The sequence below is a fragment of the Scyliorhinus canicula genome, chromosome 15 (genome assembly GCF_902713615.1).
Source record: "Scyliorhinus canicula chromosome 15, sScyCan1.1, whole genome shotgun sequence".
NCBI classification, from domain to species: Eukaryota; Metazoa; Chordata; class Chondrichthyes; order Carcharhiniformes; family Scyliorhinidae; genus Scyliorhinus; species Scyliorhinus canicula.
Genome location: NC_052160.1, coordinates 56,744,173 through 56,760,160, shown reverse-complemented (window position 1 = coordinate 56,760,160; position 15,988 = coordinate 56,744,173). Strand labels below are relative to the sequence as shown.

The window sequence follows — 15,988 nt, the reverse complement described above, 5'->3', positions numbered from 1 at the left end:
GATCCAAATTGGGACAATGTGGGATTCGCGAAGAAGGTGTGTGGGGCCATCCCTGACTTGGACACACACACACTGATAGTGGCGGGGGGGGGGGGACTGGAACTTGGTGCAGGAGCCAAAATTGGACAGGTCACGGCCGCGCTCATGGCCCCTTCAGGGAGGGGCGAAGGCGCTGGCTGGGCTAATGGTGGGAATGGGAGGGGTGGACCCTTGGAGGTTTCTGCACCCGAGGGAGCAGGAGTAGTCGTTTTTCGCAGCGGTCTTTAAGGTGTACTCCCAAATTTTTTTTTTCATGGTGGGGAAGGCGCTGCTGGCTAGGGTAAATGGGTCGGAGTACTCGGCAATTGCAATATCAGAGCATGCTTTGCATTGGGTGGATATGGTAGTGGAGAAGGGGATGGTACAGAGACCAGGGTGGAAGTTAGATGCGGGACTGTTGGGGGACCGAGGGTTTTGTGACAAAATTGAAAAAGTAATAGAGGAATATGTATGTTTTAACTGCATGGGCGAGGTGTCAAAGGCGGTTGTCTGGGAGGCTTTCAAGGCGGTGGTGAGGGGTGAGGTGATCTTGTTCAAGGCTAGGGTAGACAAAGAGAAGAGGTTGGAACGTCAGAGGGTAATAGATGAGATGCTGGACGTGGACAGGAGGTATGCAGAAGATAGGGACCCAGAGCAGTTGGAAAAGTGGAAGGAACTCCAGGCGAGCTTTGACTGACTATCTACCAGGAAAGCGGTACGCCAATTGAGGCGAGCAAGGGGGGCAGTTTCCGAGCATGGAGAGAAGACGGGCTGTATGTTGGCGGGTCAGCTCCGTAGAGAGGCTGCAGCAAGTGCAATCGTCCAGGTGCGGGACAGAGCAGGGAAGTTGGTGGTAGCTCCAGATCAGATTAACGATTAAAAATCAGATCTTTAAGGAATTCTATGAGAGATTGTACAGGTCAGAGCCATCTGGGGGAGCCGGCTCTTTGAGGGGGTAGAAGATGTATGTGAACATTCCGGGGGAGGCCCCGCAAACCACGTTCATATGTTTTGGTCCTATCCAAAACTGGAGGATTACGGGAAGGAGGTGTTCAGGGTAATCTCTAAAGTGGTGCACGTGAAACTGGACCCAGGCCCTCGGGAGGTCATATTCGGGGTGTCAGACCAGCCGGGGTTGGAAATGGCAACGGAGGCAGATTTTGTTGCCTCCGCCTCATTGATCTCCCGAAGGCGGATCCTGTTGGGTGCAGATCAATCTCTCCACCCTGTGCCTCGGCATGACGGGGGGGACCTGCTGGAATTCGTAACGCTTGAAAAGGTCAAATTTGAACTGAGGGGAAGGGTGGAGGGGTTCTACATTATTCATTATGCACTTTCGAGAATTGGATCACATCGAACATTAGGGGTGTTGGGGGCTGGGAGGGTTGGGGGGGGGGGGACTGTATGTATTAATGGTGACTATGGGGGATTCCTGATTCCTTTTTGTCATTTGTTTATGTTAACATGCGGGCCAATGTCTGGGATTTGGTGGGAGGATGGGATCATTGTTATTGATATGGGGATTGACATTACATTCGTTACTGATTATTGTTTATTGTTGGGTATAAATTTGGGAGAAAATGTGAAAAAGGAAGAGAATAAACAATTTTTAAAAAATAAAAAATTTAGTGTACCCAATTCATTTTTTCCAATTCAGGGGCAGTTTAGCGTGGCCAATCCACCTAGCCTGCACATCTTTGGGTTGTGTGGGGCGAGGGAATAAACAAATATTTTAAAAAAAGTGTTCCAGGGCAATAACAGAGGGGTAAAATTTGATGTTGCTGTTGGGAGGCAAGGTAGCACATGGTCCCAGGTTCCATTCCCGGCTTGGGTCTGTGTAGAGTCTGCACGTTCTCCCCGTGTGTGCGTGGGTTTCCTCCGGGTGCTCCGGTTTCCTCCCACAGTCCAAAGATGTGCAGGTTAGGTGGATTGGCCATGCTAAATTGCCCTTAGTGTCCAAAAAGTTAGGTGGGGTTACGGGGATAAGGTGGAGGAATGGGCTTATGTAGGGTGCTCTTTCCAAGGGACGGTGCAGACTCGATGGGCCGAATGGCCTCCTTCTGCACTGTAAATTCTGTGATAATCATAGGATGTTTACAATAGAGAAGGAGACCATTCAATCTGTTTTTTTAGTTCATTCATGGTGAGGCATGGCCAGCATTTATTGCCCATCCCTATTTTCCCATGAGAAGGTGGTGGTGAGCTGCCTTCTTGAACCATTGCAGTCCATGTGGTGTAGCTACACCCACAGTGCTGTTAGGGAGGGAGTTCCAGGATTTTGACCCAATAATAGTGAAGGAATGGTGATAAATTTCCATCTCAGGATGGTGGGTAAATCTATGACTGTGTGTGCACTGAAGTGAATTGTTGTATACGTGGAAGTGAGTGAGTTGGTGTGATGTGGGGGTGAGTGGGCGTGAGATAGTCGGTTAGCGTGATAGAGTGTGTGGGTGTGACAAAATGGGTGGGCCTGAGAATGGATGGGAATGAGTGTGAGTGGCCGGGGGTGTCAGTGAGTGGGTGGTGCTATGAATGGTTATGGGTGGGAGTGGTGGGCATGGGAGAGAGTGGGTGGGAAGGAGTGACTGCGTGTGGGAGTGAGTCTTGCTGCATCTGGACGTGGAGCCTCAGTATCTGAGGAGTCGCGAATGGTGCTGAACATTGTGCAACCATCAGCGAGCATCCCAGCTTCTGACCTTATGATGCAAGGATGAAGCAGCTGAAGGTTTAGGCCTGAGAAACTCCTGCAGTGATGTCCTGGAACTAAGAAGATTGATCTCCAACCACCACAATTATCTTCCTTTGCGCCAGGTATGACACCAACCAATGGAGAGTTTCCTCCCGATTCCCATTGACACCAGTTTTGCTTGGGCTACTCAATGCCCTTGATGTCAACGGCAGTCACTCTCACCGGAGTTCAGCTCTTCTGTCCATGTTTGAACCAAGGCTGTAATGAGGCCAGGAGCTGAATTACTTGCTGGGCCATTTCAGAGAGGTTAAGAATCTGTGGGTCTGGATTTGCTGTGGGTCTGGAATCACATGTAGGTCAGACCAGGCAAGGATCGTAGATAGTGAACCAAATGGGTTTTACTGATGACAGTTTCATGGTCACTATTACTGAGACTAGTTTTTAATTCCAGATTTTATTTACTGAATTTAAACTCCACTATCTGCTGTCATGCTGTCAAACAGGTGAGTGCAAATTTAGCTTACAATAATATTTTCAAGGACTGTATAATAATAATCTATTACTGTCGCAAGTATGAAGTTCTTGTGAAAATCCCCTGGTCGCCACTTTCCGGCGCCTGTTCGGGTAAGCTGGTACGGGAATTGAACCTGTGCTGCTGGCTTTGTTCTGCATCACCAACCAGCTGTCTAGCCCACTAGCTGAAAGGGAGATTAGAAATAAATGTCAGTTTGACAGTATAGCAGGGGAGAGTGATCACCGCTCTACGAGATGTGATGTTGTGAAGAGATAGTGACACTACATGAAGATATGCATTAACGTTACACTGATAATTGAAGAACAAAGGATTATGATTCAATTTTAAAACAACAATGATTAAAACGATTACAATCCACCACATTATATGCAGGTGTTTATCTTACCAGTGTTATTCTTGTACTTCTTGCTTTGTCCATGCAGGATCAGCCCAAACACCATGAGCAGAATGAGAATAAGGCTGCAGAGAGCCATCACTACCAGAAACCACCACTCTTCATAAAATGGAGGATTTCCCAGCTGACCTGTAGGAAAATTCACAGCAAATATTGAGTATAAGTAACTGCTATGTAACATGAACGATTTCCTGAACTCTACATTAACCCTTACCAACTTTTACAGATGCACCATAGAAAGCATCCTATCGGGCTGCATCACAGCCTGGTATGGCAACTGCTCGGCCCAGGACCGCAAGAAACTTCAGAGAGTCGTGAATACCTCCCATCACACGAACCTGCTTCCCATCCATTGACTCCATCTACACCTCCCGCTGCCTGGGGAAAGCGGGCAACATAATCAAAGATCCCTCCCACCCGGCTTACTCACTCTTCCAACTTCTTCCATCGGGCAGGAGATACAGAAGTCTGAGAACACGCACGGACTCAAAAACAGCTTCTTCCCCACTGTCACCAGACTCCTAAATGACCCTCTTATTGACTGACCTCATTAACACTACACCCTGTATGCTTCACCCGATGCCAGTGCTTATGTAGTTGCACTGTATATCTTGTGTTTCCCTATTATGTATTTTCTTTTATTCCCTTTTCTTCCCATGTACTTAATGATTCGTTGAGCTGCTTGCAGAAAAATACTTTTCACTGTACCTTGGTACACGTGACAATAAACAAATCCAATCCTTCACCACCTTGAATTTGTTCACAGCGAGCGGTTGGAGGGACTGCATGCAATATGTAAGTAAGTAATTATTTATAGTCCACAAGAACCATAGGCATCTCTCTTCATTACAGAGGAGGATATGCAATTGGTTAAATGTAGCTTGATGTCAAAACATTTCAAATTCACAACATGACCTATATATTGCACATGTTGAAGCTTGCATGCTATACTTCCTTGAATGCAGGAACAGAAGTAGGCCATTTAGTTCCTCGAGTCTGTTCTGCCATTCAATGAGATCATGGTTGATCTGTGACCTAACTCTATATACCCACTTTTGTCTCATATCCCTTAATAACTAGTTTTGGTTAACACAAATCTATCAATCTCAGATTTAAAATGAACTGAACTGGCATCAATTTTGTTTTATAGAAGAGAGTTCCAAACTTTTCTCACCTTTTGCATGTCGAAAAATTTCCCAACTTCACTCCGAAAAGGCCTAGCTCGAACTTTTAGGTTATGACTCCAGTCCTCCTCTCACCAACCACTGAAAATAGTTTCCCTCTATGTATCCTACTTTTTTCCCTCATCATAAACTTCCAAAACATCACCCTTTACCCTTCTCAATTCCATGGAAGGTGACTCTGGTTTGTGTAATCTCTCCTCGTAATTTAACCCTTGGGAGTCGATTATCAGGTAAATTTACAATTCATTCCTTCTCTGTCTGGTCCACAACTGAACACACTACTCCAGGTCCGGCTGAGCTCTGAAGAAGAGTCATATTAAATTTAAAACACTGGCTGGATTTTCATCCTTCAGGCGGTGGGGGAATAGGGAAAATTCTCAGCTTGGCCCACCTGCCTCGGGAGGATCTTCATGGCTGGAGTCGTGCCATTAGTTGAGGCCCCAATACAAGATCCTTCCACGATTATATCTTGCCAGTTAGAGTACCTGCCCCATGTCCCTAATCTGTCTCCTACTGCTCAAAACATTTCTTTTTTTTAAATTTAGATTACCCAATTATTTTTTCCAATTATGGGGCAATTTAGCGTGGCCAATCCACCTACTCTGCACATTTTTGGGTTGTGGGGGCAAAACCCACGCAGACACGGGGAGAACGTGCAAACTCCACACGGACAGTGACCCAGAGCTGGGATCGAACCTGGGACCTCAGCGCCGTGAGGCGGTTGTGCTAACCACTAGGCCACCGTGCTGCCCTGCTCACAACATTTCTGAACCAAGTCAAATGTTTGGCGTCAAACTCATGAACTTCAACTTCAGCTAACAATCTCCCATGAAAAACATTATTGAATACCTTCTGGACGTCCATCTAAATAACATCCCTGTCCACTATTTTAGTCACCACTTCAAAAAGTTCAATCAAGTTCATAAGCCATGACCAACGTTTTACAAATCCATTACGCCTCTCCCTGATCAGCTGAAAAAGTTCAAGGTGTACATTCGCTCTATCCTCAATTACAGACTAGCAATTTCCTGACAGCAGATGTAGGGTCAACTAATCTATTAATGCCCCAGTTTTCCTCTCTCTTCTTTCCTAAATAATGGAATGAGACTTGCAATTTTCCAACCAAAATGATGATTCCTGAAACAAGAGCACTTTGAAAAATGATACTTGGGGCACATGTAGTGGTCTCACCTACATCTTTAAAAACACTGGCATTGAAACCATCTGGTTCTGGAGATCTGTCACTTTTTAGTGGAATTATTTTCTATTACTGTAATTTTTATTATGTTACCTGTTCCTAATTCAACACAGTTACCTAGGGAATGTACAGCATACAATACATAAACACCATTTCATTATTTTCATTTACATCACCATTAGTTTTCACAAGATCGCATTGCTCCACCACCCTCTTTTTCTAATGTAACCATAATATTTTGTGTTAATTTTGGTATTCCTTGCATATTTCTTTTCATATTCTCTCTTACTATTTTGTCACCTTATTTACTCTTTGTAGCTCATCCTCTTGGAAGGTCCTTCTTTTTTGCACCGTTATATGTTCTTTCTTTTAATTTTCTGTTGTTCTTTACCTTTGTTTTTAGAACCTATGGCTTTTTTTTTGACAAGTATAGCTCTTGATCCTTCGGAATGAATATAAACTGGTTCCATATCATTTTTTTTGCACACCTTCTACTGATCTTCTGTTGATTTACCAAGTTACAGATTTGCTCAGTTTATTATGGGTAGTCGCTGTCTCATTCTGTTGAAGTCAACCGTGCCTGAATCTAGACTTTTAGTCACTTTTTTCGCTTTCTCCCTTTCAAATGCAACGTTGCACTCAATCATATTATGAGGGAGGGTGAATGAGAGGATGTGGGAGAGGAGAAATAGAGAGGGAGAGTTTAGATGGGCAGCATTGTCGACACAGGCTTGGAGGGCTGAAGGGCCTGTTCCTGTGCTGTACTTCTCTTTGTTCTTTGTTGTTGATTGTTATTAGATAAATGTTGACACACCATTAGATTGGTAACTAAACCAGGCTTATCACTCACTATCAATCTGCCCCTTGTTGGTTCGAGGATATTGTGGTTGCAGAAAACTATCCTGAACACATTCAAAAAATTCACTACCTTTTTGACATGAGCTAGTCTGCTAATTCCAATTTATATGAAAATTAAAATCTCCCATTAAATGCACGCTGCCGTTACAACATGCTTGTTTAATCTCTGCGTTTATATGCAGCATTCTGCCGCTTCAAAGCTGCTATTGGGGACACATACACAACTCCAAATGCAGCCTAAATCCTTTGCTATTTCTTAATTCTATCCATACAGTCTCCATTGAATGCACAGTTCTCATTGCATCCTTTATTCTCATTGACCTGATTTCACATTTTACCAAGGCTTCTTCTCCTCTTCTAGTTTCTATGGGCGGGGTTCTCCAATCCCGCGGCAGAGTGTCCACACCGTCGTAAACGCCATTGTGTTTTACGATGGCGTGAATGGACTGCTCCTCCAGAGGGCCAGCACGGTACTGGAGGGGTTCACGTCATTCCAGCTGCAGATCACGGCGCGAACTGTGCGCCGCAGGATCCGCGCATGCGAAGTTGCGCCGGCGCCAAGGAGGACATGCACAGTGGCACCAACGCCAACACACGCATGCGCACTGGCTCCTTCAATGCGCCAGCCCCGACGCAACATGGCGCAGGACTACAGGGGCCGGCGCATAGGAAAGGAGGCCACCAGCCACAGAGGCTGGCCCGCCGATTGGTGGGCCCCGATCGTGGGCCCGGCCACATCAGAGGCCACCCCAAGGTCGGAACCCCCCTCCCCCCACCAAAGGCCGCTACCCGACCCTTACACGCCGAGGTCCAGCCGGCCCAGAGCAGGTTAGAACAGTGCCGGTGGGACTCGGCCCTTTTCTTACGGCCGCTTGGCTAATCCAGGCCGGAGAATCGGTAGACTGGCCTCGTAGAGCGGCCTGCGACCGGCCAACCACGCCGGCACCAATGGCGCCGATTCTCCGCTCGGCGGAGAATCACGTGCCGGCGCGGGCGGCGTGGCGCAATTCGTGCGGCCCACTTGCGATTCTCTGACCTGACGCGGGGTCGGAGAATCCCGCCCTATATTCTTCCTGTGAACCTCATAACCTGCTTTATTCAATTTCCACTCCTTACCATAATGTAGCCATGTCTTTAAATTGAATTTGTATCCACAGTTCCTTCAGTTTGTTCCTTGCACTCCATGCATTTGTATGAAGATCTCTTATTTGGGCCACACATTTTATGTTGTCCTTATGCTCAAATGGTTTTTCATACATTTCTTATTCCTCTCTCCTGATTTAGTTACTTTACATCTTTAAGATTTCCCTTTACCTGCAGTGCCTAAAGCATAATTGCCAAATGCTACTATTTTCTCTCACCGTTTATCTGTCCAAGACTGATTATTTTTGCAACCTTTTTATCACCTAAGCCCTCTCCCCATTGACCAGCTTAAAGCCCTTGTGATTACCATATTCCTTCTTTTGGCCAGGATTCTAGTCCCAGCCGATCCCAGCCAGTTCGGGTGCAGTCCATTCAATGGTACAGTTCCTTCCTGTCCCAATACCAGTCCCAGTGTCCCATGAAAGTGAACCTTTTTCTGACACCGCTCTTTCTGTCACGTTTCACCTCCCTAATCTGTTTATTCCTACATCAATTTGTGTGGGTTTCCTCCCACAGTCCAAAGATGTGCAGGTTCGGTCTATTGGCCATTCTAAATTGCTCCTTAGTGTCCAAATACTGGGTGGGGTTACGGGGAGAACGTAGGGGAGTGGGCTTATGTAGGATGCTCATTTGGAGGGTTGGTGAAGACTCAATGGGCTGAATGGCCTCCTGTACTGTAGGAATTCTATGATTCTACATGGCAGGGGTAATAATGCAAAGATTATCATCATTGAGATCCTGTTTTTCAAAAATTTTGCATCTAGCTCCTGGTAATCTTTAAAAAGGATCTTTCCAACATTGTTAATTCCAACATGGATCACAATGACTAGATCCTCCTCAGCCCCGCTGCCCTCTGCAATATCCTTTCATGTCAGTTCAAGATGTTCCGTACCCTGGCACCATTTGTCAAAGAACCGTAAAGGACTATTGATCCTGTTCACAAAAGTATGCCATCTGTCTCCCTAATTTAAAAAAAAAAATCATTTATGGGATGTGGGCATCGCTGGTTAGGCCAGCATTTATTGCCTATCCCTAGTTGCCCTTCAAAAGGTGGTGATGAGTTGCCTTCTTGAACCATTGCAGTCCTTGAGGTACAGGTACATCCACAGTGCTGTTAGGGAGGGAGTTCAAGGATGTTGCCCCAGCGACAGTGAAGGAACGGCAATATATTTCCAAGTCAGGGTGGTGAGTGACTTGGAGGAGAACGTGGTGGGGTTCCCAGGTATCTGCTACTCCTGTTCTTCTAGATGGTCGTGGTCATGGGTTTGGAAGGTGCTGACTAAAGAACCTTGGTGAGTTTCTGCAGTGCATCGTGTAGATGCTACACACGGTTGCTAATAATAACGATACTAACTGTTCATAAGTGGTGGATGGTTTGATTGTTTGTGGAAAGGGGAGCAATCAAGCGAGCTGCTTTGTCCTGGATGGTGTTGAACGTCTCGAGTGTTGTTGGAGCTGCATTCATACAGGCAAGTGGAGGGGTCAGGAGGTGAGTTACTCATCATAGGATTCCTAGCCTTTGACCAACCTGGAAGCCACAGTATTGATATGGCTAGTCCAGTTCAGTTTCTGATCAATGGTAACCCCGAGGATGTTGACTGTGTGAGAATCAGCGATGGTAATGCCATTGAATGTCAAGGGGCGATGGTTAGATCCTGTCTTGCAGGAGATGGTCATTGCCTGGCACTTGTGTAGTGTGAGTGTAACTTGCCACTTGTCAGCTCAAGCCTGGATATTGTCCAGATCTTGCAGCATTTGCACATAGACTGCTTCATTATCTGAGTCGCGAATGGTGCTGGACCTTGTGCAGTCATCCCACAAACATCCCCGCTTCTGACCTTATGATGGAAGGGAAGTCATTGATGAAGTAGCTGAAGATGGTTGGGCCTAGTAGACTGCCCCGAGGAACTCCTGCAGTGATGTCCTGGAGCTGAGATGATTGACCTCCAACCACCACAACCATCTTCCTTTGTGCCTCGTATGACTTCAATCAACAGAGAGTTTCCCCCCTGATTCCCATTGACTCCAGTTTGGTTAGGGCTCCTTGATGCCATACTCGATCAAATTCTGCCTTGATGTCAAGGGCAGTCACTCTCACCTCACCTCTGGCATTCAGTTCTTTTGCCCACGTTTGAACCAAGGCTGAAATGAGGTCAGGAGCTGTGACCCTGACAGAACCCAAACTGAGCATCCGTGAGCAGGTTATTACTGAATCTACAACTATCACATTACTCCACTTTCTACCTTTGGATAGTCTCCTCATTCATGGTGCCCTGGTCAGCATTCTGACTGCTCTCCCAATATTCTTCATTCCTATTCACACTGGTAGCAAGTACACTGCACCTACTAGAAAGTAGCAGTTTCAAGAGATCTTCATTTTCTATCTCACCTGGTTGCTCTTGTTCTGTACAGCGCCATTAACACTAACCCCATGATGATCCTACACCTCTGAACAAATGTGACTAGGTCTGGAGCAAACAGTCCTTCCTTCTTCTCCACATTCATTCCATCTATATGTTATACTGCCTTCAACTGCTAGTGAGCAAACATTGTGGACATGATTCAATTATAGAAAGGGCCAAAAAAATTAAAGCATTCCTTTATTTGATAAAATAAGTGGTACTGAATGGGTCTTGCCGCAGTTGGTGGTTGTGACCTTGAATTAATATAAAACTGCAGTAGTTTCATTAATGTTATACTGTCAGCACAGCAGAAACTAGCTGGCAGTATAAACCGCACAGATGTGTGTGCGCGAACACACACACACACACACACACACACACACAGGCACTAATGCGCAAAGTTGATATTAGTGGCATCATTTAAAAGATAAAATAAAGAATGGAAAGAACCATACATTAAATCATTGATGAGTGGGGTCTCATTTCTTTCTCCTGACATTGATGCTCAGCACCATTAATATGCCCTACTATGATGATGAAGAGACAGCTTGCGAACAATCAGGATTCTGTCAATGCTCTATAACCTGTAAATAGGAAATGGACAAGAACATCCAGGAGAATTCACTCTCAGTCAATCCATTCTCCCACAATGAGTCATGAGTTGGGCTAAGTGGCCAACAGGAGTTAATTACCTGATCTCACAGTTGATGGTGTGCTTGGTTCCCCATATCCAAATTGATTGACTCCGATAATCCGAAATTCATAGCTCACTCCTTGTTTCAGTCGATCCCGGTTAAGCAAATGGGATGTTGCATCACCAGGAATATCCTTCACAAAGGTATCCCACAATCCTTCATCTAAAAATGCAGAGATAAAGTAACCGAACATTAAAAGCAGATACCACAGAGCAAAAAAATCTTCAAGGATTTCAGTTCAGCCAGATTGCATGAACAATGATTTTTAACATATTTCTGCTCCATTTTGATATTATCGTATCATCAATGATTTGGGGAGAAAGGGGAGGCTGGAAGGGATTCTCCATCCCGGGTTCCCAGAATGACATCCCCGATGGGACAGAGAATCGGTCATCAGGGGAAAATCGGCCCCTACACCCGCCGATGGTAGCGGGAACAAGATTCTCGCCACACGCCAGAGGCGCATATAAATTAAAGCAAATGGGTCTTAATGATCCAATTGCATCTATTTAGCGGGCCCGGCATCTTATGCTCTGGCACAAATCATGACGGGAGAGAGTGCCTGGTAGCAGGGGGCGGGGGTTTAGAATGGGGGGGGGGTGGGAAAACAACTGTGGGGGGGTACTCACAGAGTCATGAAGGGGGAAGGGGGTGCAGAAAGGCCCAGGGGAATAGTCAAGTGATGGTGGGAAGGGGTAGAAGGCCGGCTACAATAGATCACACATGGCGACAACGGAAACAAGGGAACCAAAAACAGCCATTTTGGAGAGCCCCCAAACAAAGGGAACTCCAGAGTGCAGTGGCGCATCCATATGACATAAAAAAATGATGGTGGTCATCTTGGTTTGTCCCTGGACAAAGGGACAAGACCTATGGACCGATAGATCAAACCCCAAGTCAGGGGGAAAAAAAAATAAAGGAATTCAATGTTTTCATGGAACAAATGGGGCAGTGGACCCATGGGAGATTCACACACCCAGGGGAGAAGGAGTTCTCCTTCTTCTCCCAGGTGCACAGGTATATACTTAGATTTTTTTGTAGTGGGGAAAGCGATGTTTCCAGAGGTAGTTCGGAGCGGAGTACTCCACAACTGTAACCTCCAATCACGCTCCACACTATGTGGATGTGAGGTTGGAGACAGGGCGGGCACATCGCCCCCCATGGAGGCCGGACACTGCCTTCCTGGATAATAAGGCATCCTGCAAACAGATATCACAGGCCATAGATGGGTATGTTACCAACAACCAGAAGGAGGCGGTTTCACCATTGAAACCAGTCACCGAAGGCGGTGAAAAGAGGGGAAATTATTGCTTACAATGCACACAAATATGGGCTGCCAGGCAACAGCTGGTCGACTCCATACTGGAAATGGAACGGAAGTACCCCTCGACGCGAACGTAGAACTACTGCTGGAGGAGAAAAAGCTACAGATGGACTTTCACCTGCTCTCCACCAGGAAAGCAGTGCGCCAGCTCTGCCAGACACGGGGAATCTTTTACGAAATTGGAGACAAAGCCAGCCACCTGCAGGCTCACCAGCTGAGAAAGCAGCCAGCCACGAGGGAAATAGCTCAGGTTAAAGACAGAAGCAGTAGGCCAGTCGCTACGCCAGAAAAGATCAACAAAGCAGGTTTTCCGTTATTTGCATTTCCGCCGCTGGAGAACCCATGGTGGGAGATCACCGTCTGAGGGACCAGACGTTCCCGCCAGCTGGAACAGCCAGAAAATCCCGCTCATTGTCTTTAGCCTCTGCTAACAGCTCCATTAACTTTACAGCTGACTGTGTCCCACCTTTCAACCACTACCACCTGTTAAATCAATTTTTTAACATTCTATTCAACCTATGCTGAGCATTCAACTTCATATCCGTGGGCAGCACAGTAGCATTGTGGAAAGCACAATTGCTTCACAGCTCCAGGGTCCCAGGTTCGATTCCGGCTTGGGTCACTGTCTGTGCGGAGTCTGCACATCCTCCCCGAGTGTGCGTGGGTTTCCTCCGGGTGCTCCGGTTTCCTCTCACAGTCTAAAGATGCGCAGGTTAGGTGGACTGGCCATGATAAATTGCCCTTAGTGTCCAAAATTGCCCTTAGTGTTGGGTGGGGTTACTGGGTTATGGGGATAGGGTGGAGGTGTTGACCTTGGGTAGGGTGCTCTTTCCAAGAGCCGGTGCAGACTTGATGGGCCGAATGGCCTGCTTCTGCACTGTAAATTCTATGATAAACAGCATCTACTTCAACAACATTCCTCATCTTTACTTCACCTCTGCCCCGTTATTGCTCAAACCCTCTATCTTGGTCACTTCCAGGCAGCACTATTCCAATGTTCAACTGTTTGGTTTCCCGTCCTCCACTGTCTGTTAACTTTAGTTCATCAAACATTTGTTGCCTATTTTCTATCCTGCACCAAGACCTGCTTGTCCATCAGCCCTATCTTCATTGAGCTTTATTGGTTCCCAGTCCCCCATGCTTCAGATTGAAAACTCTCATCCCCGTGTTACATCCCTCCCTATCTTCAACATCTTCCAACTCCACATGCCCTGAGTTCTCTGTTCGTCTGACTCTGGCCTCTTGTTCCTTCATCCCTCCATTGGCAACTATTCCGTTACCTATCTAAACTACATGCTCAGGGATTCCCACTCCTAAACCTTCTTCCATTAAACCTTACTCTTCCCTCTTTAAGCTTCCTTAATCAAGCTTTTGGGTCCCCTTTTGTAATATCTCCCTTTGCTTGGAATCCATTTTCTTGATTATGCTTCTGTGAAATGCATTGGGACGACTCTAAAGGTGTCACATAAATGTTTTCTTTTCATTTAAAATATGTTTAAGATCTACTCTGTCACAGATGTATTTTCTTAAATGTCTTACCTTTTAGGTAGACTAAAAAGGTTAGAGTATGGATTCAACCTCGACTTGACCTGAAACTTATATCCTCAGGCTAGAGGTCAGCGCTGTACATTATGATTCTTTCTGACAGGAAAATTTTAAAATTAACGCAACATCTACAAATAAATTCTCCAACAGAGCGATGTTCTCATATAATACATTTTACTTAAATTAGAGGGGATTATTATTTAGAGAACACCGCTTGAAGTCAGCTGTGCTCACCTGAGGGTTTTGCTTCAATTACGTAGCCTTTTAACGGTCCAGCTCCAAGTAAACCCGGTGTCCAGTGAATGGTGAGAGTAGATGCTGTTTCAGTAATCGAGGGGTTTAGCGGGGGGCCGGGGGAACCTGTACAAAAAGTAAAGAGCTTATTACAATAAGAAAACAACGGCAACTCACATCCAATTGCTGAGATTTTAGACATTCCAATATTCAATAACTAAATTAGATTACAAGATTATGAAGTTACAGAAAGTACGTGTCAGCCAACACGTGCACACAATTCTCTGCAGCCCACTGTCTCAAACGAATCAGAGATTACACTATTGTATCAAAACCCGTTTTGGACAGGAGCGTTAGATGATGCATCATGAAGATTTAACTTTGATTGTTAGACCTACTCTGGTGATTGTTAGTATTAATCTGCAACTGGTTTTCGGGTGGCAATCACAATTTTTTTCATGAAAGCCCTCTGTTCCTGGTGCAAATGGGGATCTGAGGAAGTGTCACAGTTCAACCTAACAAGGGTCAAATTTGATGAGAATGCAGGAGAGGAAGGGAGAGAGAAATCTGGACCAGGCAGGTCCCAGGTTTCCCTCTGGGGCTGGAAGAAATACTCCTGCTCCACACAGCCTATGAGGAAGCTTGTGACCCCAGTTAAAATAGTGTTATGATACAAATTAGGTCATCATATTTCCATTTTAATGAAGTTCCTGCTATCCTACGATGAGCAGCATGCCAAAAAAGAGGAAGTGTGGGAACTCAGCAGGTAAAGGCCAGCCCCCATTTTAACATCCCCACACAGCTGGACAAGGATAAAATTGCATCCAACATTTGTGTGTGCTTTCTGACTGTTTCTTCCCACTGCGCCTATATTTTTATGGATCTTCAGTCCCACTCTCCTGCTTCTCTGGGGTGCAGAATTCCTTCCTCTTTATTTTGGTGAACAGAGCAATGTAAACATTGGTGGGGGTTTGGGGAGAGGGGTAGCTCTGTACCCCAATGCAGCAGCTTCTGATATCCTTCCTTCCCTCTCAGCAGAGCCATGCAAATACTTGCAATCAGTCAATGGTTGGGTTGGCCATTGCAGCCAGCTTAAAGCTTCACCAGCACCAGATTTTCATCCCTGCTCCCTCAGAAGCAGACTCCCAATAAGGAAACCAATTGCTGTCCATGAGTATTAAGTAAAGGCGCACTGAGGAACATTGCACTATTTTGTGGTAGTGAGGCCTGAGTTGATGGAAGTGATGTAGGCCCTTATTAGACAAAAGACATCTCTAAAGTTTGGTTAAAATTTGTGTTCCTGAAATAAGTTATTATAAACCACCAGAATCACCGACATTATCGATCCATGACAATTTTCAATTGCACGAAAACTGCAGTTAATTAGAGGGTTCTTTATTTGATCATGTGCATTTAATGTACTGAGTGACTTTTACAAATCTGGAAATGGTGACAATTTCAATGAGACTAATATTACTTAAAAGGGATGTTGATCTCTCTGCACACCTAATCAAAGAATTTACAGTGCAGAAGGACGCATTCGGCCCATCGGGTCTGCACCAGCCCTTGGAAAGAGCACCCTACACCTCCACCCTACCCGCGTAACCCAGTAACCCCACCTAACCTTTTTGGAAACTAATTTAGCATGGCCAATCCACCTAACCTGCACCTCTTTGGATCGTGGGAGGAAACCAGAGCACCCGGAAGAAACCCACGCAGACACAGGGAGAAAGTGTAAACTTCACACAGTCACCCGAGACCGGAATTGA

The 15,988-nt window shown here is 45.8% G+C and overlaps 1 protein-coding gene across 5 annotated transcripts in view; it reads right to left on the bottom strand.

Moving 5' to 3' along the window:
• sdk1a (sidekick cell adhesion molecule 1a) overlaps positions 1–15,988 on the bottom strand; it is a 1,043,142-nt gene that overhangs the window by 40,966 nt on the left and 986,188 nt on the right. For all 5 annotated transcript variants that reach the window (XM_038820122.1, XM_038820123.1, XM_038820124.1 and 2 more), the window contains 3 exons: positions 14,220–14,345; positions 11,114–11,278; positions 3,628–3,765 (listed from right to left, as the gene is read on the bottom strand). In XM_038820122.1, coding sequence (XP_038676050.1) covers positions 3,628–3,765; positions 11,114–11,278; positions 14,220–14,345 — 429 coding nt within the window. The remainder of the gene's footprint in view (positions 1–3,627; positions 3,766–11,113; positions 11,279–14,219; positions 14,346–15,988) is intronic.